General features: G+C 36.3%; 1 protein-coding gene and 1 long non-coding RNA gene across 9 annotated transcripts in view; one reads left to right on the top strand and one right to left on the bottom strand.

Annotated features, from left to right (window-relative positions):
- Positions 1-26993, top strand: part of CFAP20DC (CFAP20 domain containing) — a 300976-nt gene that overhangs the window by 126022 nt on the left and 147961 nt on the right. For 7 of the 8 annotated variants that reach the window (XR_001889627.1, XM_017894221.1, XM_017894224.1 and 4 more), the window contains one exon: positions 14648-14804. Coding sequence is in view for 7 of the 8 variants with exons in the window: in XM_017894221.1 (XP_017749710.1) it covers positions 14648-14804 (157 nt within the window). In the remaining variant the exon portion in view is untranslated. Of the gene's footprint in view, positions 1-11138; positions 11271-14647; positions 14805-26993 lie in introns of those variants that run through there. The other variant, XM_017894227.1, reaches the window with a different exon arrangement.
- The window catches only part of LOC108543632 (uncharacterized), a 203943-nt gene that overhangs the window by 96031 nt on the left and 80919 nt on the right, over positions 1-26993 (bottom strand). The gene's annotated exons all lie outside the window — the stretch shown is intronic.

The raw sequence follows: 26993 nt of genomic DNA, 5'->3' as shown, positions 1-26993 counted from the left end.
TTTTTTTTTTTTTTTTTTTTTTGGCTTAAATTTATTTTAAAAGAAAACTTTGTACCACTTTTACAAGTGGAAAACCAGTGTAATTTTCCCAAAATACAACATAAAATAAGCATACTAAAAACAAAACAATATTTTAAAGTCTAACTGGGTACTGTTTCTTGTTTAAGGCTCTGTCCTGAGGGCTACTCTTTGTTAAAAAGAGTTTATCAAGGATTAGATACATGTTCAGCCATTCTCCCTGTCATAGTTAGGACTGAAGGAAAACTGATAAAGGGACATTTTTATTCCGGGATCCAGAGTTATTTAATGCCACACCCAAATACAGTCTAAAATCATTTCACAAATGGTACATATTCCACTCTTTGGGAACTACTATGGTAGAGAAAAGGAAGCCATTAAAGCTTTTGGGCTAGAGAAGGACCACACAGTCAGTTCTGTGCCTTGGGAAGATTAATCTGGTGGTAATATTTGCAGTGATTTGGAGGGGGTAGAAATTGGAAGTGAGGAAGTTATTTGCAATCATCCAGATTAGGGTTAGTGAGGACTGTGGGGATGAGGGTAGGGGAGCAGCGGAGGAATGGATGTGAAGCAACATCAGAAACTTATAGTCAGATGAGCTAAGACATGTATGTAAACAGACCTTTTCCATACAATGTGGTACATTCTGTGAGAGCAAGAATCAGAATGAACTACAGAATAAAAGGAGAGTTGTCAGAGAAGGCCCCCTGAAAAAGTGGGTGCCTGAGCTTGGCCTTGAAAGACAGAAAGGCATTAACCAGTTGAAGAAGGGGAGAGTAGTGCTCCTGGAAGAGAACAAGCAGCATTAAGGGTAGCTGCATGGTATACAGACAAGCCCAGTGATCTAGCGTTGCTGAAGAGAACCAAGGAGGTTCCAACAAGGGAGAATAGTTGAGATTGGAAAGTATTTAGGGAACGTGGCAATCATAAGTAACTGTAATAAGAAGTTCTGGTATATCGGGAAAGAGACAGGGCCATGAGCTAAGAGGACGGAAAGTGGCAGCATGGAGTGCATACTGACCATTTCTTTCAGTAGGCAGATCTGCTGGGCTTGCTGTTCATGTAGACATAAGTAAAAAATGGGAATTAAACATAACTTTGGAGATTGGCAGCCCTGTAATAAAAATGAGCTGGATCATGGAATAAATGGATGGTTTCTGTTTGCAGTAGAAGTTTTAAAAATTCATTTAATATTAAATATCCATAAATGCTTGAACATTAAATGTGAAGACTCCAGTTATTGAAGTTAAACCATTTAAGACATTTAGGGAAATGCCTTACAAATAAAATTGTGTTCATCATTTTGTGTTTAGGTATTGATTTCCTTATTCATGTAAGATTCTTCAGAGTTCAGTGTTAATCTAAGAGTTAAAGCCCATGTGAGACAAATACACTATTCAGTGTGTAGTTAATAAATCAAATTTGTCACTACCTTGCTTTTGTGAGTTCAGTCACCCTTGTCAGTTAACTACCTCTGAAGTCTAGATATTTCATCAAAATCTGAGCATTATGTATGTGGCTGTAACCCACACACAGTGTACATTCATGAAAATCCAGTATTTGAAAATAAAATATTATCTTTCTATTATAAGTAAACCACACAAGTATCTTGATGAGATAGAAAGTGAACTTGACTGAAAGGTCTTTCATATTCGATAAATGAGTTTTTCAGATGAATGTGTGTTATGTGTTTACAGTGCAGGGTATGTAAGGACATAAACAATTTAGTATTTATAAAGAAAGGAGCTATAATAGGTACTGTGGAGCAAAGTTTCCTAATCCTTTTCAATTCATCTGTCTTCCTCATGTTTCTACCCCTAGACAAGTGGCTCAATAGAGAATATAAAAAAACAGATGTAGGCAAGAAAGTTAAATATGGCTGTTAAAAAATTAGTGATATGAAGAAATCATATTAGTGACTACCCTAGGTGACTTCAGCTCATGTTATGCTAAATTTTAAAAAGCAAAATGGTCATAGCATATCTAGAACTTTCCTTCCAAATATGGTAAATCTAGAAAAAATTTGAAGCAGACCTAAACAATAAGAAACAGATAGGGCATTTATTTCCATGGTGTTCTCCTCAGGCCCATATGCCAATGCAGTGAGATCATCAAGTCATAATTACTTGTAATATGTTCTAATTACTCTATATTTTATTACATATATAACATATAAATAGTATGTAGGGGTTAAGAACATAGAATCTGGATTCTGACACTTACTAGTTTTGTGGTCCTGTGCAAAGTTTCTGTTTCATTTTCCTCATCTATAAAATGCAGGTAATATGAAATATACACACCATTAAGGTTGTTGTGGGGATTTACATGAATTAATAAGCATAAAGCTCTTAGAACAGTGCCTGGCACAGAGTAAGTTCTAGATATGGATTGTAAGTCCTGTCTCATCTATAGATGCTACTTCTTCCAGGAAGCGCACTATGATTTCCCCTCTACAGATTAGATATTTTGGGCATAGCTCATCATTGCCATTCACAATTTCATAACCCTCATAATACCTCTCCACCTTGCACTTTAGCAATCTGTTTACTTGTCTGTTTTTCCCAGTAGACTACAAGCATGTCTTATTTTCCCAGTAGACTACAAGCATATTATCTCCAGTCCCTATCAGTGCATGGCATATAGTAAGTGATCAATAAATGTTTATTGAACAAATCGGCAAGTCTTAAAGTGTCTCCTGACATGGGAGAAAAAAAATAATGATTTTATCATGGCCAAATTATATAAGCTTTCTAAATGTGCTTGGTGATTCCACAAATGCTCATGAATATTCAAATATTAAGAAATTTGGTTTGAAAACTTGCTCTCATTCCTCCCAATCCAAGAGGTGCTTGGCAGCAGAGGGTCTTTCCTTTCTGCTGCTAGTATGCTCTATTCCCAAAGAGTCCTTATTTAATTAAAGCTGAGTTGTGTTTTAGGGGAAATTTCTCCAGAGAACAGCAAGGTGGCAGAGAGCATCTCACCCATTCAAGATGCCATCTCTAGGGGCCTTCCTGGTGTTGATGTTTTTGCCAAAGCATTCTTCACTTCTTTCTACCCCTTAGGAACTAGTAGATATTTTGTTGGCAAACCTCAAAACAGCATTCTGAAAGCATTTCAGCTAGCATTTATAAATCAGGAAATTTCATGTAAAATTCCTAATTTCAGACCTTCCTTGAAAAGGTCAGATTTTCAACATTGACCTGCCTTATCGCACACAAGCACTCGGTGAGAGGTAAGTAGTAATGACACACTTCTAAGAAGGTGTAAGCTCTCCTGTGAAATTGAATCCTCTTCACTCATAAGATATGCTGGTGGACTCAGACCCTTCTTGCGTCACTCATTTCGGTTTTCTGCCTGGGCCTTCTAGGTGTTCATTGGCAACCCTTGATTTACAGGACAAATGCCAAATGGTCCACTTTGCCTTGGTTTTTTAGCTAAGTCCTTTAGGTAGCCAGAGGCTGCAAATAAAGGTAATATTCTTCTAGCCACACCAAAATGAATGTTTAACATAGGCCACTTTCTGTCCCAAATGGCTTTAAATGTTCCTTTCAAATAAAATTTTGTATTTCATGTTATTTTAGCTGTGAAGAGTCACTTTAATATTTAAGTTATAATAATTTATGCTTTTAACTTGGGTTTTCAATGGCAAGAACAATTTTAAAAATTAAAAACTATCAGATTAAATAGTAGAAGTACCCACTTAGTTGAGACTCACTGGAATCAATCTTAGTTCTTTAATGTAATTTCAATTAGTTGATGCTGGTGTCAGATGAACATCAATGTCTCATTACCAAAGTATGTGTTAATGTACAGTAGGTTTAATTCCCTTTGAATAAGAAGTTCAGTTATGAGATATCATTCAGCATAAATCATTCATTGGAGATATAACAACGTGCTATGATAAATTATAATGCCAGAGTCTTTTAGTAACCTCTAGAATTAAGATACCCAGTGTTTGTCATTTAAATGGATAAAATTACTCTTTAGGAGCTATTCCATCTTGAACCACAACTCTGATGGAATATTTTATAGCTTTTATTACAAACTGGAAGTCTCGTATAATATTTTAAAACTTCCCCTCATAGATCGTTTTCCCCTAGAGCCAATGGAAGTTTGAGGTTTTTAGTAGTGTTTAATTTCTTGAGTGTCATTGATTGAGAAGGGAATGGAGGAGGCAGATTTATTCAGACAAAAGGTCATTTAGAAATATGTACAAGATACAATTAGAGAATGTTTCTTAATGATACCATTCTAACCTAGAATTCATTGTAATGTTGATGGTACGTGATTGAGAGATTTTTAATGTTTTCATCTCATTTATGTGAATATTATTTTTTCTTCTGCTTCTTCTCCTTCTCCCTCTCCTTCTCCTTCTCCTTCTCCTTCTTCTTCTTCTTCTTTTTTTCTTCTTCTTTTTGTTTTTAATGGAGTCTCACTCACTCTGTCACCCAGGCTGGAGTGCAGTGGCACGATCTCGGCTCACTGCAACCTCTACCTCTCGGGTTCAAACAATTCTCCTGCCTCAGCCTCCTGAGTAGCTGGGACTATAGGCAGCCACCATCACACCTGGCTAATTTTTGTATTTTTAGGAGAGACAGGGTTTCACCATGTTAGGCAGGCTGGTCTTGAACTCCTGACCTCAAATAATCCACCTGCCTCAGCCTCCCAAAGTGCTGGGATTACAGGTATGAGCCGCTGTGCCTGGCCCGAATATTTTAAATATCTTTTTTCTTTCCCTACTTACTGAGTCTAATATGGGTATTGAAGAAATCTGGGGAAAGGAGAACTGTCTTATGCCTTCTTATGCTGGTCCTGAATGGTTAAGTAGGCACAACTAATTCAAAATAAGTTTATTCTGGAAAACAGATGATTACCTAGCTTTAGCTTTGGGTCACTCCATTTTCAAAATGCTTAAATTGGCAGAGTGCTGTTAGGATTAACATGTGGCCTCTGGAGCTAGATGCTATGGGTTCAGATTCTGGTTCTGTCACTTCCTGACTATAGGCCCTTGAGCAAATCAGTTGATCTCTCTGATTTAGTTTCCTCAACAGTTAGATAGTGCAATAATAGAACTTGCTTAATAGACCAGTTGTTAGGATTAAGTAGGTTATGACTTAAAACAGTGCCATACTCATAGTAAGTGCTCAGTCTGTTAGCTGATGTTGTTATTATTTTACTATTTTCTGTTGACATGAATCCATGTTTATTAACTTGTAAATATGGTATCATCATAAACCTCTGAACTTACAGTTTATTTTAATTAAAAAATATTGATTGAGTTCCTGCTGTGGGCCAAGTTCTGTGCCAGATGATTTGAATCCAAAGGTGAATGGAACATGGTCTTTCTTCTTGAGGAGATTATAATGTGGCAGAAAAGGCAAACGTGTAAATAATTATTGATAATGGGCTATGGGAAGCACCAAACTAGTCTTGTGAGATAAGTACTACTGGAGGAAAATATCAGACTTTTCTACAGTAAGTATGGCACTGGCATCTGAATCTGGGAAGAGCCTCGGACTGCTTCCACTTATGGTGGAAGGGGGAGGGGAGCTAGCCTGTGCACAGATAGTGAGAGCTGAAATAAGAGAGACAGAAAGAGAAAGAGGAGGCATTGTCAGGCTCTTTTCATCAACCAGTTCTCATGAGAACTAAGAGTGAGAACTCATTCACTTCCTTGAGAATGTCACCAAGCCATACATGAGGAATCTGCCTCCATGACCCAAACACCCCCACCAGGCCCCATCTCTAACATTGGGTACCAACTTTCAACATGAGACTTGGTGGGGCCAAATAAGCCATATCCAAACCATAGCAATAACTAATCAGCCAATTGAGGAAGTTAACGGAATGCTAAAAAAAATGTTTTCAATCCAAAAGATTGTAGGATTAGAGAACAGAACAAAGAACAGATGGAACCAATTGAAAACAAAAAGCAAGATGGTAGCCTTCCACTCAAACATATCAAAGTCATTACATTAAGTGGAAATGGACTAAATGCTCCAATTGAAAGGCAGAGATTGTTAGGTTGATTAAAAGCAAGAGACAATTGCATGCTGTTTATAAAAAGTGCACATTAACTCTAAAGACACAGGTTACAAATAAAAAGATGAAAGTAAGATGATATACCATGCAAATACTAATCATAAAAAAGCTAGAGTATCTATACTAATAGCAGACAAATTAGACTTCAGGACGAGGAACAGTATGTAATGAGGGATGTTTCACAATGATAAGGAGGTTAAATGATGAAGAAGATATAACAATCCTTAATGTGCACACAACTAATAACAGAGCTTCAAAATGCATGAAGCAAAAACTAACAAAACTAAACACAGAATGGTAAATATGCAAGTGTAGCTGGAAATTTCAAGACTCCTTGCCCAGAAATTGACAATCACTAAAGATAAAGACTTGAAAAACACTACCAATTTGACCTATTTGACATTTGTAGAACATCTGACAACTGCAGAATACACATAATTTTCAAGTGCACATGGGGCATTCACCAAAATATATGATATGTTAGGCCATATTTAACAAATTTAAAAGATTGAAATCATATATAGTGTGCCCTGTGCTATAAGGGAATTAAATTATATATCAATAAAGAAAAGATGATTGGATAATCCCCAAGCACTTTGAAATAAAGTAACATACTTCTAAGTAATCTATATGTAAAAAAATTAGAATATTAAAAAATAATATAGCTGATTTTAAATGATAATGAAAATAAAGCATACCAAAATGTGTGGGATGTATCTGAAGCAGTCACTGCCTAAAGGGAAGTTTATAGCTTTTAATGATTACATTCAAAAAGAAAAAAAGACTTAAAATTAATTATATAAGCATCTAAGAAAGGTAGAAAAACAAGCAAATTAAACTGATGTGTACAGAAAGATAGAAGTAATTAAAAGAATAATTCAATGAAATAAAAAATAGGTGATGGAGAAATTAATGAAACCAAAAATTGATTCTTTGAAATGATTGATAAAAGTGATAAATCACTAGCTAGACTGATCAAGAAAAAAAAGACAGAACATACGCATTGCCATTATCAAGTATGAAAGTGGGGAAAAAGGAAACGAAAGGAATATTATGAACAATTTTATGCCAATGAATTTGACAACTTAGATAAGTGGGAAAGTTCTTTTAAAGACACGAATAGCTAAAATTGATACTAGAAGAAATAGAAAATCTGGATAGCCTTATATCTATTTTTAGAAAGTGAATTTGAAAAACATTCCGTAAAAGAAAATCCAGGTCCAGATTGCTTTACAGATAATTCTTCTAAAATTTAATGAGTAATAATACCAATTTAAAACTCTTTTCTCAAATAATAAATAAGGAGGAACATTTCCCAACTTATACATGAGGCCAGTATAATTGATATAAAATCAGACAAAGATATTAAAAGTTCTCAAAAGAGCTATAAATCAGTATCCCTCATGAACGTGGACATATGACTCCTTAACACCATGATCCAGTGGCATTTATTCCAGGATTTCAAGGTTGGTCTTGATTTGAAAATCAATATAATTTATCACATTAGCAGAATAAAGGAGGAAAATCATAAAATTATCTCAATAGATGCAGAAAAATTATTTGAACAAATTTATGAGCCATTTATGATAAATATTTACATTAAACTAGGAATAGAAGGAAACTTCTTGAACTTGGTAAAGGGCCTTTGTGAAAAGCCTACAACTAAATCACACTTATGATAAAATATTGACTGCTTACTCCCTAAGATGGGAAATAAGGCAAGACTATCCACCATGGCTGGGCATGGTGGCTCATGCCTGTATTCCCAACAATTTGAGAGGCTGAGACAGGAGGATTGTTTGAGCCCAGGAGTTCAAGACCAGCCTGGACGACATATGCAGACCCCCATCTCTACAAATAATTTGTTTAAATTAGCCAGGCATGTTGGCTTATGCCTGTGGTCCCGACTGTTTGGGAAGCTGAGGTGGGAGGATCACCTGAGCCTGGGAAGCGGAGGCTGTGGTCAGCCTCCACTGACAGTGATCATGTCACTATACTCCAGCCTAGGCCACAGAGCAAAACCCTGTCTCAAAAAAAAAAAAAAAAAAGAATATTCACCCTAACCACTTGTATTCAGCATTGTATTAGAGAACTAGAGGACCCAGCCTGTGCAGTAAGACAATTAAAAAATTAAAAATAGAAAGATTGGAAAGGAAAATGTAAAACTTTCTTTGCAAACAATGTGATCATTTATGTAAACAATTCTAAGGAGTCTATAAAAACACAACAACCTACTAGAGTAAATGAGTTTAACAGAGAGTCACAGCATGTAAGGTAGGTCAGTAGACCAAAATCAGTTGTATTTCTATACAGTAGCAATAAACAATTAAAAGTTTCAGGTTTAAAAGATATTTTCAATATCATTAAAACTCTGAATACTCATGAATAAACTCAACAATATATATGTATATAGGTCTTTACACTGAAAACTGTAGAACTACTGAGAGAAGTCGGAGAAGACCTGCATAAATGGAGAGAGATACTGTGTTCATGGATTGCAAGACTGTATTTGTTAAGATGGCAGTGCTCTCTATATTGATCTGTAGATTCAATCTAATTCCAGTTGAAATCTCAGCAGGCTGTTTTTGCAGAAATTAACAGACCAATTCTAAAATTTATATGGAAAGTCAAAAGACTTAGAATATGTCAAAACAGTTTCCAAAAAGTACTTATATCTCATGATTTCAAGGCTTGGTTTAAAGCCTAAGTAATTAAGACACTGTGGTATTGGCACAGATACCAATAACAACAGTTTTATTCATAATAGCCAAAACCTTTAAATAAGCTAACTGTTCAAAACAGAAGAATGAGCAAATTGTGGTGTATTCACCAAGTGGAGTACTACTCAGCAAAATAAGAAAAAACTACCAATATACACAACACTGATGAGCCTTAAATATTATGCTGAATGAAAGACACCATTTACTATGATTCCATTTATATAAAGTTACAGAACAAACACAAATAATCTAAGGTGAAAGAAATCAGTGGTTGCCCCTATGAGAGGTGAGTTCTGGTATTATTTGGGAAGCTGCACAGGATCTGCCTGGGGTGATTAAAACATCCTATATCTTGATGGGATGTGGTATGCAGGTGTATGATATGGTCAAAACTAATTGAATTCTATCCTTAACATCTGTGCATTTCATAGTATGAAAGCCAGAAAGATTTTGTGGTTGACATTTATTGAGCACAAATGATATACCAGGTACTATTATAAGTGTTTGCATGTACTTAAACATTTAATCCAAACAACTATATGAGGAACATGTGTTATTATCACCGTTTTATAAATGAGGAAAAGGAGGCTCAGAGAGGTTCAGTAACTGGGAACATTATATAACTAGTAAGTGGTGAGGCAGGCTGGTATCCAAATCCAGACGGTTTGGCTCCAGAGCCCAGACTCTTGCATCCCTGGGGAGAATATATTTCAAAGGAGTTGCAGTATGGTTTAACTAGAGGCAGATTCCAAACAGATTTTTTAAAAATAGACTGTGTGACTTGATAATTAAAATAATGTCCAGTTCAAAATTTTAAAAGTGAATGAATTCAGAATAATGAAGTTAAGTCTCAAAATGTAACCTTATGAGTGGATTCAGAACAGAGGAGAGGCAGGTTTTTAAAGGAAAAAGAGTTAAAGGACCATTAGGATGTTGAACAGGATGTTAGAAGATGAGATGAACCTGGGTCCAGCTTTTTTCAGGAGTGTGAATAGAGGACGCTGTGTGGGTGCATCTGTAGGAGTGACAGGAATGTCCAGGGAGTGATTGAATAAAGACTGGTAAAGCTAAAAGGGTAGTGGAGCCTGTCTTTGCAATGCCTTGGGCTTCAAAGATGATAGAATTCCAAGTCAGAAGTGCACACCCTCTCCCACTGCCTCCCAGCTCCTTGACCTCAAAATAGAGGGCTGTAGAAGCACAAATGAACCCCATAAGTGAACTTCAACTCCAGAGTTGAAGGAGAAGTAATATCTCAGAAAAAAGCTATGTTTCACTGATAGTAACGTGTCTAAGACTCTTAGAAAAATGCAGAGAATGTAAGTACTTTTCATAAATAAGAATTTTAGGGGGCACGGTGAAAGTGGCTTGAGGATGAAACTATGATTTCAATAAGAGATAGTTTGCTCCATGTGGGTAGGAATTGGAAGGTACACACGGATTGCTGAACAGGTATTGTGACAATACTTCTGCAAGAAACTTGCCCTTTCTTGGTTCAGCCAAAAGCAAGGTCTGGCAGCTCTGTCAGCCCCAGCTTTCCTTCCTCTCCTCCCCTCTCTCCGTAGAAGGACTTGTCATGATTTGCTTTTCCTAGGGAAAATGTTTTTAATACATTAGTAATAGGTAATTGCTTCTTCTAACCTTGTAAATATAAAATTACAATTTCAATCTCTGCTTATACCACTTATTAAACACAATATAGTAATGGAGATGAATAAGGTCATTGTAAGCTGATTTTCTATCGAGAAATTATAACTAAAGTGAAAATTATTTTAAAGCCACAAGAATAAACATCATAAGACCCTGGTCTCTATATACCGTTATGGGAGTGAGAAAACAGAATGAGGTTCTAAAACTCTGTGAAGTGATGTACTTTAGGATTGCCAGGGTATGAAATTGTGGTTTATTGTTTGTCATTTCCTTTTGGAAGGACAGTGCTGGCTAGAACTGTGCACTGTTAGTAACACAGGCTTTTTCTGCACTGACAAATGTAACTAATTTCTTGAGATCTTTTCTATAGTAATGGCAGAGAATAGGAGCATAGGGAATCAAAATATGCCCCAAGGATTTATTATTTGATGCACTAGAACTTGTGGGGTATGTGTGTGTGTGTTCACAGAATTGCACTCCTTTCAACAGTGTAATAAAGCCATATTCCCAACATGAGTTAGTAAAAACTAGAAATTCATACTTTGAATCATTCTGTCACCCTTTGCCAGTCAACTCCTTTATGCAAAATTCCATGCCGGAAATAAATAGCATAAACTTACTTATTAATCCAAGCAACATACTGAATAGAACTGTCTTTTCTCTTTCAGATTTCTGTCTTCTTTGGCATACTTCTTATGCATCAGAAGGACCAATAATTATGGACATTTTAGATCAAGTTATTTCTTGCTGGACTAGAGTTGCACATAGGAATATAGTAATTAGAGATCAAGAAAGATGTCAAAAAGGGATTTTTAAGAGTGAATATCATCAAGAATAATGAAAGTAATATTTTATAAAGTTCAGCTGTAATTCAGATAATCTACCTGTTGGTAGTAGAGAGTTTATACACTTTTCCAATATTTCAGAAAATATATCACAGCATTTATATGAACAATGAGTTATTTGTTGAAGCATATGAAAATTGGAAGCTTTATCAGTATCAGCTAAACCAAAAAATAATTTCTGCTCCCTCTAACCAAGGGGGATTTGTGAAAGTTATTTCCGTCTTTTTTAGAAACCACCCCCATCTGTATCCCAGGAAATTGATTCATTAAATAAAGTCATCAGTTCCCAGACATTTATTTGTTGAATGATTATAAAATGAACGATTGAGTGTATGTGTGTAAGCATGCACACATACACTCAATGCCCACACTCAGTGCACATACACACACATCTTCATGTGTTCATACATACACACACACACATATGCATACCGTTATTTGTTTAGTACATTCCACGAAGCATGAATCCAGGTTGAAAGAATAAAAGGAGCATGACCATGATGGATAAGAAAAGTGTATAGTGGGTAAGGATCTGGTTTCTTAGAACTCAGAGTTTTTGAAGGAGGTTGGAACTGACTCCCAAGCAGAGCTGGCAGTGTAGCCAGCTGGAGATGGTCTAAATAGGTAATAAAGGGGCAGGACCCCGAGAAGAAATGCCCAGCATGTCATGTCCATGCCACACTGGGCTTGGAAAATGTATTTGTTGTTCAAAACCAAACTCAGATGTCACTTCCAAGTCTTTCCTAGATGGGAAGACTTAGAGTCAAAGAAAATAAAGCACATAATTTTAAAAAACAATGGTTAACTGTAAAGATATTTTTAAAGTTGTATAAGGAAGGAAAAGGTAATCATGGAGAGCCACTTGGCTCAGTTGTATACAGTATTTACATAGTCACAAAAAAGAAAACAATAATATGGACTTTAAGGGAAAAAATGAGAGCAAATGAGAAACAAATAATTATCCAGGGAGGATGAAGTAGGGGAAGCAGGGTGTTAGCTAGCTAAGTCTTATCTACCATATTAGGAAGTCAGTAGATAGTGTCTAAAATTGATGAATCAAGAGGCATTACTTTAAAATACAAAGGGAAGAAACAGTTAAATGAGTCTACAGTATGATTAGATGAGGGTAGGGTGACAAAGAACTGTATTTTGTATGAAACTTTTGGTGCTATCTGGCTTATATTTGCATATAATACCATAATACAATTTTTTTTATGTTTTTTTCAAATAAGGCTTTCCTAAACCTCCCCACATCCCCACCATGAGCTCCCTCTGTAGTAACTGTATTAGGTAGATACCACATGTGTGCCTTCCTTCCCAGACTGGAAGGACTGTCTTATTTATGTCTGTACCCCTGCAGCCAAGCCCAGAGTCTAACGCGTGATAGGTACTCAGCATGTGTGGGGAAGAATGGGTCACTGGAATTGCTGACTGATGAACCAGCTAAATGGTTGGGATTGGGGCATGATAAGAAATCTTTTAGGACTAGGAACCACATTTATACAACAATAATAATGCTAATATAATAATAAGGTTAATAATTATGATTGGATATCTAGAAACCCCAACACATCCATCCCCTATAACCTGCATTTCACCAAGCCACAGCATTCCACTCTGTGGCGTATCTACTGGATTTGTCCCTTATACTCTGCTTCCTACATCAGCTTCCTAGCCAGCCCTCCTTACTTCGTGTTTAGATGACTGACAGGGACCGAGCTAGTCTTTCTGTGCCTTGGTGCTCTCCATTCTGCCTCCTTTCCCCGACCAACCCCATCTCCCACCTCAAAATATTCCTGCATCATGGTTTGTCCAAACTTCTCAACACTCTGCTTTTGCACATTCTTTTGTAAAGAGCCACAATGATGCTTTACCCTATCCGGATGCTCTGAAACCTGGCCTCATTGGGCCATCTTACATTACTTCATTCCTCTCTGGTGTTCAACATTCTGCCAGTCAAGCCAATCACACTATTACTTTACTCTCAGTCTACATGCTGCCTTTGCTGACACCAGGCTCCTTTCTCCGCAAAGACCAGAGCATTGCCACAGCCTGCAAATGTAATTTTACTGTTGAGACATCTATGCAGAAAATACTCTTCATGTATTTAATAAATAATGTATTTTGGTGTCTTTTACTTTTTCTACTGTGGAAACAACCTAAGGTTCACCTCCATATTAAAATCAGCATTCCTAGATAGATAAGATTTGTCTTTAAAATATATATATATATATATACACACACACAGGACCTTATGTAAACTTTGCTTCTAAGCAAATAATGGAAGAGCCCAATATTTTAAAAGAAACACATAAAATATTAATACTACTTTTCATTTCAAAATTATTTTCTGGCTTTTTGTCCTATAGTCTTAAATATGTCTTCATTTTGGCCGGGCGCGGTGGCTCAAGCCTGTAATCCAGCACTTTGGGAGGCCGAGACGGGCGATCCATGAGGTCCAGGAGATCGAGACCATCCTGGCTAACACGGTGAAACACCGTCTCTACTAAAATACAAAAAAAAAAAACTAGCGGGGCGAGGTGGCGGACGCCTGTAGTTCCAGCTACTACGGAGGGCTGAGGCAGGAGAATGGCGTAAACCCCGGGAGGCGGAGCTTGCAGTGAGTGAAGATCCCACCACTGCACTCCAGTCCGGGCGACAGAGCGAGACTCGCCTCAAAAAAAAAAAAAAAAAAAAAAAAAAAGTCTTCAATTTCCTTGCTAATGATTTTTTTTTTCATTTTCTTAAACATTTAGAAAATTCGTTTGATGAAGTATTGAGGGGCCTAATTGTTTAATGGGCAGAAATTAGTCCCTAAAAGAGTACTTTGAAAACTGGCAAATACCAGGCATAATTACAAATTCTTTAGAAGAATCTATTTCTGTACGATAGGTTAATTGGTTATAAGTAGACAGTACTGACCACAATTTAAACCCAGCTTCTAATTTCATCCATGCCTTTTTCAACAAATATGAGTGGCTAATTGTGATCAAATGAGTCCCCTTGAAGGAACAATTGGCTACTTATCTCTGATTTTCAAGATGTAAGTGATCTAACACACCTGCAGTTAGCTTCTGCTGGCATGCTTGCCTACAGATAGAGAGTTCTTTCCCAAAGTTGTCATAGTGTTGTCTCATGATGGGAATTCTGTAGTCTGACGACCAATGTATAATTTAGAATTATGGTGATTTCTTTGGAAAGATCAGGTCCGTTTTTAAGCCAAAACAGAGATAAATCTACCTAAAGGGGAAAATTAGTTTGGGGCCTGCTGATCAAGATAACTGCCTCAACTCTCTGAATGTCTGCATATAGATGGCTTGTTCATTTATGTGATAATGAAAGGTACTTACTCTTCTTTGCATCTCTCTATTTTAGTGGTGCAATCTATGCATTGACTTGGTGGCATTCACCAGTGAAATATTCAAGGGGGCAGTTTTCCAGTCATTGGACGGAATTGTTGTCTCAGCTAACTGTAAGCTACGGAAGATCTTCACCTTAAAATCAAAGCCTCAAGATACTGCTGATAAAGATGGTACGTTCAGGTTGCTATCAAGATTTTTTAATTCTCTGATGTATTTTTAAAATTAGCCGTACCTTTGGGATAGTATGAGTTTCTGGTAGCAGTTTATGTCTGCTAAAGTAAATTTGTCCACAGTCATGCTGATTTCTTTGTTCTGGATCAAATGTTTATTTTTACTATAGCTGAATGTCACAAAAAATGTATTAATCTTCTCTTTGTGGTCGTTTTCTTTTTTCTTTATGGTAACACTTGCTATCTGTCTTAGGCTCCTTAGTTACAAACAACATAATCCTCTTTGGGTGGTTGAAAAAGAAAATGAATTTGTTTAAGGAAATTAGACAGTTCATAGAATCTCAAGGATATTTAGAGAGTCAGCTTAGAGCCTATAGCCAAGAAGAATCCAGCCTCTACCACAAGACTTATCTAAGGACAACCCCATCCACTTGCCACCCCTACCCACTGCCAGGAGCTACTGCAGCTATACAGAGACTCCATAAGTCACATCATAATGCTGGGCTATAAGTTCCATAATTTCTGTTACAGCAGCCCCAGAAAGTAGGATGTTTTCTTCCCTGTCACCCTTATCAGAAGTAGATATTTTTTCTTCATATTTGTCTCCACTGAAAACGTTTGGTGTGGCTATTTCTGATCTGTGGAATCTAGGTTGCATGCTACACAAGGGAGGTAGGCAAAGCAACGTCTGATTCCTGACTAAGGAGGCAGGACTCATTGTGTAGGAAAGTCACCAAATTAGGAAGGGTATGCAAAAGATGTTGGGCATCCAAAAATCTCTGTCCATTATGCTGTCTTATTACTCTGTGTACATTTCAGGAAGTCATTTGGGAGAAATCATATTAATTTTCTAGTGATCAAGTTAAAATGGAAAAAGAGTTGACTTCTTCCTCATGTTTCTAGAGAGACTAGAAATATTTACACTAATTGTTCATAATTTGATTTATAAATATACTCTGCAGGTAACTCAGCTCCCTGGAATTCATAAGGTAGCACACCATACTGCTAAGATGGCTTTAAACAACCAAAAGTATTGAAAGAATACTGATGCCTCCTTTTGATTTTCATCTGGGATTATTATTTGTTAAATCAATTCTTCTAGAAGTCCAGGAAGCAGGGCTGCATATAAGATGTCAAAGGTGATTACTTAGAAGTTTCTATCTAGACTTTAGATTACTGCTCCATCTGGGCGAGTACCTGAGAAATCTTGATGTGGCTCACTCTGTGGAACAGGACACTGTGCCTATAAATTTCATTTGATAATAAGTTACAGCAGTGTATTAACAGCTCTCCAAAGAGATCACACACCACAGTGTGGCTGTTCATCTTATGTACCACTTACAGACTATACGAGAAAGTGAAATATTTCATTTTTTTAAATGGCACCCAGCGAATAAGAAGCCTCAAAATTTTTAGAAATATTTGTGCAGTGTACATCAGATCATAGAAGGTGAATCATAACCTGATTAATATTTTAAAATAAATGTAAAAAAAAAGTGGATCAAACATAGCAAAGTGAATTCATGTTTCAATCTCCGATCCTTCCTCAAGCCCCACTAAAATTACAAGATAGGAATAAAAAAGGCATAAATCCACCAGAATAAAGAATATAGGAGGGGAGACAATAACAGACTAGAGACATTTGTAAATTTTGTAACATTAAGTAATGACTTAGAAGAGCAAAGAAAGCTGAAACCTTTAGGCTTATAGAGAGGTTTGCCAAGGAGTTTCAGAGAGGCTCAAGAATTTGCAGCTTTACATACTGGCAAAGGCAGGCTAAGGATGAGGGCTGAAAACAGGGAGATTGGCCAAAATTCTGTATAGGTTGCTATAGGAGGACCCCAGGTTTCTGCTCTAACTCCATATAACCAACCCACAGGAGATTTAGTCTCTGGAGAAACTGAATCAGAGAGCTTCTGAACATGGGTGCATCAGGCACTTGATATCAAAATTAACAAGAAGGAAATGGATATGGTAGGGAAAATCTATGTTTTTTTTCAGAGTTAAGAAAAGATACTGCATCTATAAAATAAGAATAATGTGTTTTTGTTTTACTTCAATAAACATTTTATTGAGGTATATTGTGTTACTATATTATAAATTTTATATATATGTAGAAACATGCAGAACATAAGTGTACAACTTGAGGTCTTACCACAAAGTGAACACATTTCTGTAACCACCACCCAGACCAAGCATTACAAGCATCCTACAAGCCTGCTTATGTCTCCTCCCAATCATCACTTTCTCCCTTCTCCTAAGAGGTAACCTCTATACTGGCTTCTAACAGATTAATATTACCTATCTTTTACATTTATAGAAATGGAGTCACATAGTACATATTTCATGTATACTTTCTTGTACTAAACACTGTTTGTGAGATTCATTTATGTTGTGGCACATAACAGTAATTTTCTGATTTTCAGTATTGTATAGTATGCTATTGAATGGATATACCTTATTTTATTTATCCATTTTCAGCTGTTATGAATAATGGTGTTAGAAGCATTCTTCTATTCTCTTGGGGCATGCATGTAGGCATTTATCTCAGAGCAGAATGAATGCATACTTCAGCATTCTTAATTTCAGTTACTTTATTTTTTGATTCTAGAATTTGCATTTGATTCTTTTTTGTGGTTTCCATTCATAAGATGGAGTTCTACATCTTGTTAACAAATTTGTCAAATATGTTAATCAAAGTTACTTTAAAGCATTTAGCTCACAAGTCCAATATTTGGATCTATATGTAGGCCTAGTTCTGTTATCTGTTTATTTTTCCCTTGGTCTTGTCTCTTGGTATGCCTAATAAGTTTTGAGTGAATGATGGACATTGGGTATCAAAAACTTAGGAAATATTTTGAGGCTCTAGATGGTGTTTTCTTCCTCTGAAGATATAAAACCAAAAAATAAGAGAAATAAGTGCAAAAGACTGAAAATAGGATGGAAATGCTAACAATATTAGGTATTAGTCCAGGGAGTTCACCATCAGAGTAAAAGGATTCCAGAAAGAGAGACTAGAAGAAACAGAAATGTAAGATTTCCCAAAATTCAAGGACAGATAATTTCAGATTGACATAGCTCATCACATGCCAGAACAACTAATGAAAAAGACTCACCACTGTGAAATTTTAGAACAGGAAAGATAAAGAGAAGATCCTTTAAGCTTCCACAATTGAAAAAAAATACAATTTATGTACAAAGGATTGGCAATAAGAATGTTATCTAACTTCTTAATAGCAACATTAGATGATACAAGACCTTGAAACTCTACCTTTAAAAATCTAAGGAAAAATTGTTATCAACCTAAAGTTCTGTATACATCCAGTCTATCAATCAAATGATGCAGAATGAAGATACAAGGCCTCAAAAACTTATTTACATCGTTTCTCAGAAAATATCTCGAAGATATTCTCCACAAAAATGAATGAGTAGGTGAAGAAAAAGAAGTATATAGGAATCAAGAAACAGAAAATTTCATCCAGGAGAAAAGCAAAGAAAGAATCTGCTCCAAAAAAGTCTTAATAGCAAATACATGGAATCAACCCAAATGCCCATCAGTGATAGAATGGATAAAGAAAATGTGGTACACATACACCGGGGAATAATACTATGCAGCCATAAAAAGGAATGAGATCATGTCCTTTGCAGGGACGTGGATGAAGCTGGAAGCCATCATCCTCAGCAAACTAACACAGGAACAGAAAACCAAACACAGCATGTTCTCACTCATAAGTGGGAGCTGAACAATGAAAACATGGACGCAGGGAGGGGAATGACACACTGGGGCCTATTGGGGAGTAGGGGACAAGAGGAGGGAGAACTTCAGGAAAAATAGCTAATGCATGCTGGGCTTAATACTTAGGTGATGAGTTGATAGATGCAACCAGCCACCATGGCACATATTTACCTATGTAACAAATCTACACATCCTGTACATGTACCCCAGAACTTTAAATTAAATTAAGTTTAATTTAATTTAAAACAAAAAAGTAAAGTCTTTAAGAAAAAAAAGCAAAGGGATTTCTAGAATTAAGCTCAAAAGAATTCAAAGGATGACTCTTGGACAGCACATCTATAGGCAGACTGTCCAGAGTTTAGCAGAAAAATGGAAACTTTCAGGAGAAAAGTCTCCAGGAAAAAAATGTATCACATAGAGTATGATGTGTTTGAACATGAAGAATAAAATTGATTGTGATGTTGTAGTGCTAATGGAGGATTTAGAAATAATTAATGTTAGAAATGTAGAAAACCTGCAACAAAACAAAACAATAATCAACATCAAGGAAAACAAAAAGTTGTACAAGAGAAGAAATATCGTAATATATCATGTAGTTCAGATGTGCACAACTTTTTTTTAAGTAGACTTTTTTCTTTTTTTAGCAGTTTTAGGCTCACAGCAAAATGAAGCGGGCAGTATAGAGTTTTCATCATGTCCCTTGTCCCCACACACGTGCAGCCTTCCCCACTGTGAACATGCATACCAGAATGGTACATATGTTACAATTGATGAACCTACATTGAGACATCATTATCATCCAAAGTCTATAGTTTACATTAGAATTCATTATTGGTACTATACGTTCTTTGGGTTCTTGCAAATATGTAAAGACCTGTGTCTAGTACTATAGTATACAGAATAGGTTCACTGCCCTAAAGGTCTTCTGTGCTGCAGCTATTTCTTTATTTCTTCCCCCAACCCCTGGCAACCACTCATCTTTTAAAATTGCCTCCCTAATTTTCCTTCTCCAGAACGTCATAGTTAAAATTATATAGTATGTAGCCTTTTCAGATTGGTTTCTTTCACTTAGTAATATGCATTTAAGGTTCCTCCATGTCTGTTAATAGCATCATAGCTCAATTCTTTTTAGCATTGGATAATATTCCATTGTATACATGTACCACAGTTTATTCATCCATTCACCTATTGAAAGACATCTTCATTGCTTCCAGGCTTTTGCAATTATGAATAAAGCTATTATAAACATTTTTGTGTAGGTTTTTTTGTGGACACACTTTTCAACTCATTTGGATATACCAAGGAATGTGATTGCTGGATTGTGTGGTAACAGCCTGTTTAGTTTTGTAAGAAACTTGCAAGCTGTCTTCCAAAGTGGCTGTACTGTATTGCATTTCCCCCAGCAGTGAATACAAGTTCCTGTTACTCCACATTCTCACCAGCATTTGGTGTTGTCACTGTTTTGGATATTTCACCATTCTATTATGTGTGTAGTATAAACTTTTTAGTATGATCTTAGTAATGTAAAACACTGAATAAGAATTTATCCAAAAATTATGAAAATCATATTAGAAGGATGAGAGGAGGGAAGGAAAATGGTGTGGTGTCTTAAGAATGGTGAATCCTCTGTTTTTCAAAATTGAAGTCAGAGGTGTTATCCAAAACTGATAGGTGAAAAAATGTCAGTACAAGGCTACTATTTATAAGTATGGAAATAAACACTGGAAGATTTAGAAGATGTAACTGAAAGACTTGAAAATACTTACCTCTGCATTGCAAGACTTTGGGACAAGGGAGATGTAAGGGCAGCCTTAGGTGAAAGGGTAACAGTGATTTTTTTCTTATAATTTTGTAGTATCACTGGAGCTTTTAAATAATATAAATATTATTATGTTTAAAAATTGATTTTATTAAAAGTGAATGGATAATCCGTAAGGGAGTCTAAGAACAAGCATTGGTGTGATTTCTTTCAGGTGTTTGGAAGGCCTGACAAGAAACCTTATGAATGTAGCCTCTCAGATTGCCTGAAATGTTCTGAATAGACATGGGGAAGCACACTGTGGTTCAAGGTGCTGTGGCGTATAACCCTGTATTCCTTTCATCTTAGCTGCCAGTACTTCACCTTATACACACCCTATCTTTATGCTTCAGCTTCCTCATCAGTAAAATGATGATGATACTTATTCCTTGATTAGGTAAAGCGCTATTATTGTATTTCCAGTGCAAACAAAGTGTGTAAACCAAGTACATCTTAGAAAAGTTAAGTTGGTATTGTAGAGCCTAAGACATGACTTAATGTTCCCACACAGTCCATTGCTGTGATCCTGCAGCAACTTTGGTGGTTTTGTGTGAGTTCTGAACATCTCTGAGCTTTGCTTTCTCATTGATTACTATAAGGTTATTGTAGAGATCCAATTAAATACAAAAGTGGATGTGCATAAATGATAATGCAGTGTGCAGATGTTAAACATTTATCTGTCTTCTATTCACCAGACACCAGGATGATGCAGCCCCTGCTTCCCTGCTCAGGGTCTGGCAAGAAACCTTACATGTAATAGTAGATTAAATCCCAATGGTAACTTCCCTGATGGGCTTACTTAGCAGTAAGAGGAGAGTCTAGAGCACTTGCCCCTTACTTGAGAGAGCCGTTTCATGAGGCACTTGGATTTCACAGACCTGTCAAGTTAAGAAAACCTTGACTACCATAGGTTGCCGACATATGAATTTGTCAAATTGGAAGATTAAAACACACAAACAAGAAAAACTACAGTTATTCTGATTGTTTCATTAAATGAAAGGACATTTACACAGACACACACACTCACACACGAAGCACAAAGTAAGAAGGTCTTAATTTAGGAATGGAGGCTGACATTTTCACCATAGACTAGTGAAAATGACTTCATGGATTAGTATCTGTCCATAGCCACTGTTTGGGAGATATTGATCTAGGAAATTAACTTTCCAAACTGCATCTTGTTTTTTGTTTTTGTTTTTAAGTCAGGGTCTCACTCCATTGCCCAGGCTGTAGTGCGGTGGCATGATCATGGCTCACTGCAGCCTCAGCCTCCCTGCAGACAGCCTCAAGCTGTCCTCCCACCTCAGCCTCCTGATTAGCTGGGACTACAGGTGTGTACCACCTGCCTAGCTAATTTTTTCTATTTTGGGTAGAGACAGGGCGTCACTATGTTGCCTAGCCTGGTCTTGAATTCCTAGGCTCAAATGATCCCTCCTTGACCTCCCAAAGTGCTGGGATTACAAGGTGTGAGCCACTGCACCTAGCCCTATACTGCATCTTGAAGGAAAAGTATTAATAATTATTTTCCAACCAATGCAAATAGGAAAATGAGTAGAAAAAGCATTTCAGGCAGAGAAAAGGGCATATATATATAAAGTCATGGCATCATGAAAGGATCTCGTATGCTTAAGGAACAAGTTCAGTATTGTGGCAGGGTGGAAGGTATAATACAATATTGCAACACTAGGCTGCATATTTAGGATGACATAAAGATGTAGAGCTCAGTTCCTGTCCTCTGAGTTCTGTGTGTAATTATAGACATTAGAAGAGTTAATACAAGAGTTTGTTATGAAGACAATTACACATAAAAGGACAAAGGATAACATAGTATAGGACAAATTGAGTGTCCTTGGTCAAGGAGGTGGGCAGTAGAAGTGATGCAATGATTGTGATAACGATGATGATAGTGGAGATGGTGATGATGATAATTGTGGTGATGATTACAGCATTACTTCTTGATGTGACCTAGGCAGAGTTCTAAACACTGATAGATATGAACTTATTTAATGTTCATAACAACTCTGTGAGATGGGTATTGCCATTATCCCCATTTTATATATAGGAAAACTGAGGCATGGGGAGGTCAAGTAATGTGCACAATGTCACACAATTCTTCAATAGTACAGCCAGTACTTGAACCTTGCAGTAGGGTTCCTAGCTCATATTCCTAGTTATTTCAGTGTACTGTTTCTCATGTGCTGGTAGAAGAGAGATAAATTTAAAAAGGTAAGATACAAGAGATGCCATGGAGTAAGAATGCCAAGATTTGGTGACTGGCTGTGTTGAGGGTGTCTATATTGCAATAAGTAGCAGATATCTTTTTGTCTTTATTCTGCAAAGACTGATTAGTCTGTGTTGAGAACTTTATCATAGGAAACTTTTTAACCTATTTCTTAAATTCCACACTGGGATTTCATTTAAAAATATTGTATTAAGTGCTTACTTGAGCTCAGTACTTTATTGTCCTTGGATTGTTTAAACTGCTATCATTTCAGTCTAGAACTTCTGAAACTCACCCAAGTTAGGAAATTTTGCCTAATTCCTTTCTATTGTCTCTTTACACGGTGAGATATAATAGAAAGTGAATTTTTTGGAACCTTGCTTCAAGCAATTAATCAGTTTTCACTTTTCCAGAGAAATGACTTTTGCTGGACAAGTAGTAAAGCATACTGATTCGATTTACTTTATTACTTTTATGACTCTTGAGAAGACATGAGCTGGCATTTTTAGGCATTTGTATGACTGAATTATTGATTAACTCATATAATTTTCTGTGTTTAAAATAAAACCAGAATGGGTATGTAGATAGATAAGAGAAAGAGGAGAAAAACAAGGAGAGAAGAACAAGCAATGATAATATCTGTGTAGATGGTTAAGTGAAAGGAAGACAGAGGAGAGAAATGAGAAGAGAGAAGATCAAGTTATGATCTGTGAAGCAAGATATGCTACACCAATGATGATGATACAGGTCTCCTGACTCCCCAGTTCAGGGCTCTTTCTCAAATATTCTGTGCTCTATGTTCTGTGTATTCTGTGTTCAGAAATGTGAGAGGAGAAAAATTAAAGGTATGATTTCAGACTAAGAGCCCCTGAAAGGCATAGACCCTGTATTTTCATGTTTTTGTCTCTAGCAAAAGACCTGGCACTGGTAACTTACCATAAATGTTTGATTAACTAATGAATTAAAAATTGGCTATTTATTTAACTATTCATCCATTCACTCTCTCGGTTCAATAAAACCTTTATTGAGTGTCAAGCAATGTGAAGAAAATTTATTCCTTCAAAGGCCACGGAGAATCTAGAAACACTGACATCTAGCCTTAATACACTCACTGAACAGGGAGGGGCTTTAGAGATGCTGGAATCCAATGTCTTAATTAGACAGATAAATAAAAGAAGTCCCATGGAAGTGAGGCATTTTGTGCTGCGGTCACACAAGATGGAATTCAAGACCAGGCCTCTGACTGTTCTTTCCTCAACAGTGCACAAGTTTACCTCCACCAATAATCAGAATGATTTTGTGGTTTTAGTATGTATTATTAGTTGTAATAATATTTGTTATTCTTATGTTGGATGTTTCCTCACCTCTGTTTTCATCTCCAAATCAGGTGAATGCACATCATACCCAAATCTCATTGGTTTAAGTCTGTATTTCTATACCTTCCTGTAGTGGTGTTGAACTCAAAATGCCCTTTCCTAGCAAATCCCCTCAGGACAAGAAAGGGGGTGTGGTCTTAGTATAACAGAGGTGCCCAGTAGCCAATAGTAGAACCCACAAAAATGGGTCATGAATATCTGTATATCAAGACTCACAATTATTCTGATTAAAATATCTACTATATTTTAAAATTAAACATTTATAAAATATTATTTATAATAGAACCTCATCTCTCAGAAACTCTAAAAATAACAATTCCATTTACAATAGCATCCAAAATAATTAACTACCTAGGAATAAATGTAATGAAGAAGGAGACAGTACACTGAAAACTACAAAACATTCCTGCAAGAAATTAAAGAAGACCTAAATACATAGACATCTCACATGCATGGATTGGAAGACTTAATATTGTTAAGATGTCAGTATTACCCAAAGCAATCTACAGATTCAATGCAGTTTCTCTAGAAATTCCAGTGGCCTTTTTTGCAGAAATGGAAAAGCTGATCTGAAATTCATGTAGAATAGCAAGGGAACCCAAATAGCCAAAACAATCTTGAAAATAAAGATCAAAGTTGAAGGATTCACACTTCCCAATTGCAAAACTTACTGCAAAGCTACAGTAACCAAAACAATTTGGCTTTGGAATAAGGATTGACATATAGACCAACTGAATAGAACTGGGTCCAGAAACAAACTGATATGGTTTGGCTGTGTCCCCACCCAAATCTTATCTTAAATTGTAGTTCTCGTAATCCCCATGTGTTGTGGGAGAGACCCGGAGAGAGGTAATTGAATCATGGCTGCAGTTACCCTCATGCTGTTCTTGTGATAGTGAGCTCTCATGAGATCTGATTGTTTTACAAGGGGCTTTCCCCTCGTTGGTCAGCACTTCTCTCTCCTGCTGCTTTATGAAGAAGGACATGTTTGCTTCCCCTTCTGCCATGACTGTAAGTTTCCTGAGGCCTTGCCAGCCATACAGAACTGTGAGTCAATTAAACCTCTTTCCTTTATAAATTACGAAGTCTTGGATATTTCTTCATAGCAGCCTGAGAAGGAACTAATACACAAACCATACATTTGATTTCAAAATGGGCTATAAGACCATTTAATAGAGGGAGAATAGTCTCTTCAGCAAATGATTCTGTATATCCACATGCAAAAAAATGAGTTGGACTCCTACCACATATCATATACAAAAATTAACTAAAAATGTTTCCATGACGTAAATATAAGAGCTGAAACTGTAAAACTCTTAGGGAAAAAGAGAAGTAAATCTTCATGACCTTGCATTGTCAATAGTATTAGATATGACACCAAAAGCACAGCAACAAAGTTTTTAAAAATAGATAAACTGGACTTCATCAAAATGTAAAACTTTTGTGTATCGAAGAACACTATCAACAAAGGGAAGAGACAACCTACAGCATGTGAGAAGATATTTGCAAATTGTATATCTGATACAATATGTGTCCTGGTTTATATATGAATACATAGAGAGAAAACATTCTAGTATATTCTAGTACCAAGAATATAGTCAGTCCATCCTCCATATCTGCAGATTCCCCATTCACAGATTTTCAACCAAGTGCACATGAAAAATATTCAGGAAAAAAAAATAAAAATAACAATATAACAATAAAAGTAATAGAAATAAACAGTATGTATAACTATTCCCTAGCATTTTCATTGTATTAGGTATTGTAGGTAATATAGAGACGATTTAAGGTATATTGGAAGATGTGCATAGATTATATGTAAATACTAAACTGTTTTATATAAGGGACTTGAGCATCTGCAGATTTTGGTATCCATGTAGAGTCCTAGGAACCAATCCTTTGTGGATACCAATGGGATGACTGTATAAAGAACTCTTAAGACTCAACAACAAAAAGACCAACTCAATTTAAAAATAGTCAAAGGACTTGAATAGACATTTCTTCAAATAAGATATCCAAATGGTAGACAAACACATGAAAATATGCTCAATATCATTAGCCATTAGGGAAATGCAAGTTCAAATCACAATGAGGTACCACTTAATACCCACTAGCATGGGAATAAGTGTTGGCAAGGTTGTAGAGAAATTGGAATCCCTGTACATTACTGGTAGGAATACAAAATGGTTCACCCACTGTGGGGAAACACTGTGGCAGTTCCCCAGAAAGTGAAATGTAGGATTACCATATAACCCTACAGTTCCATTCCCAGGTATATACCCAAAAGAATGGAAAACAGATATTCAAACAAGTACATGTACATACATGCTCATAGCAGCACAATTCACAGTAGCCAAAATGTGAAAACATCCCAAGTGCTCATCAACAAATGAATGCATTAAAAAATGATGTTGTTTGTATTACAGTGGAATAGCACTCAGCCATTTGTATGTATTGCAGTGGAATGACATTCAGCCATAAGAAGGAATGCAGTACTTACACATGCTACAATGTAGAGGAACCTCCAAAACATGCTCAGTGAAAGCAGCTAGACGAAAAAAGGTCACATAATGTATGATTCCACTTTTATGGAATATCCAGAATAGGCAAATCCACAGAGACAGAACACAGATCTCTGGCTGCTAGGGACTGGGGACTTGAGAGATTGGGGAGAAACTATTTAATGGGTAAGGGGTTTTATTTTGGAGTGACAGAAATGTCTGAAAGTAGATAGAGGTGGTAGTTACACAACATGGTGAATGTACTAAGTGCCATTGAATAGTTCACTTTGAAATGGTCAATTTTCTGTTAATGTGAATTTCTCTTCAATAAAGCATATTTTTAAAAAAAGTTCTGAAGGCATGATTCATTCAGGATAGCCAAGTTTTAGGTGTAGCCCAGGTTTATTTACCCCTTCAGACATCAAAACCTTTTGTTATTAAAAAAAATCACTTAGTAAGATGTAGTGCTTTTTTGTAATGAAATAATTTATATAACACTTATGAGCACTTGCTGTATACCAGCCACTATTCTTTTTTTTTTTTTTTTTTTTTTTTTT

Source organism: Rhinopithecus bieti, unplaced genomic scaffold (assembly GCF_001698545.2).
Source record: "Rhinopithecus bieti isolate Rb0 unplaced genomic scaffold, ASM169854v2 scaffold_21649, whole genome shotgun sequence".
Lineage (NCBI taxonomy): Eukaryota > Metazoa > Chordata > Mammalia > Primates > Cercopithecidae > Rhinopithecus > Rhinopithecus bieti.
The sequence above is the reverse complement of the archived record's forward strand: the minus strand, read 5'-3'. Positions and strand labels throughout refer to the sequence as shown.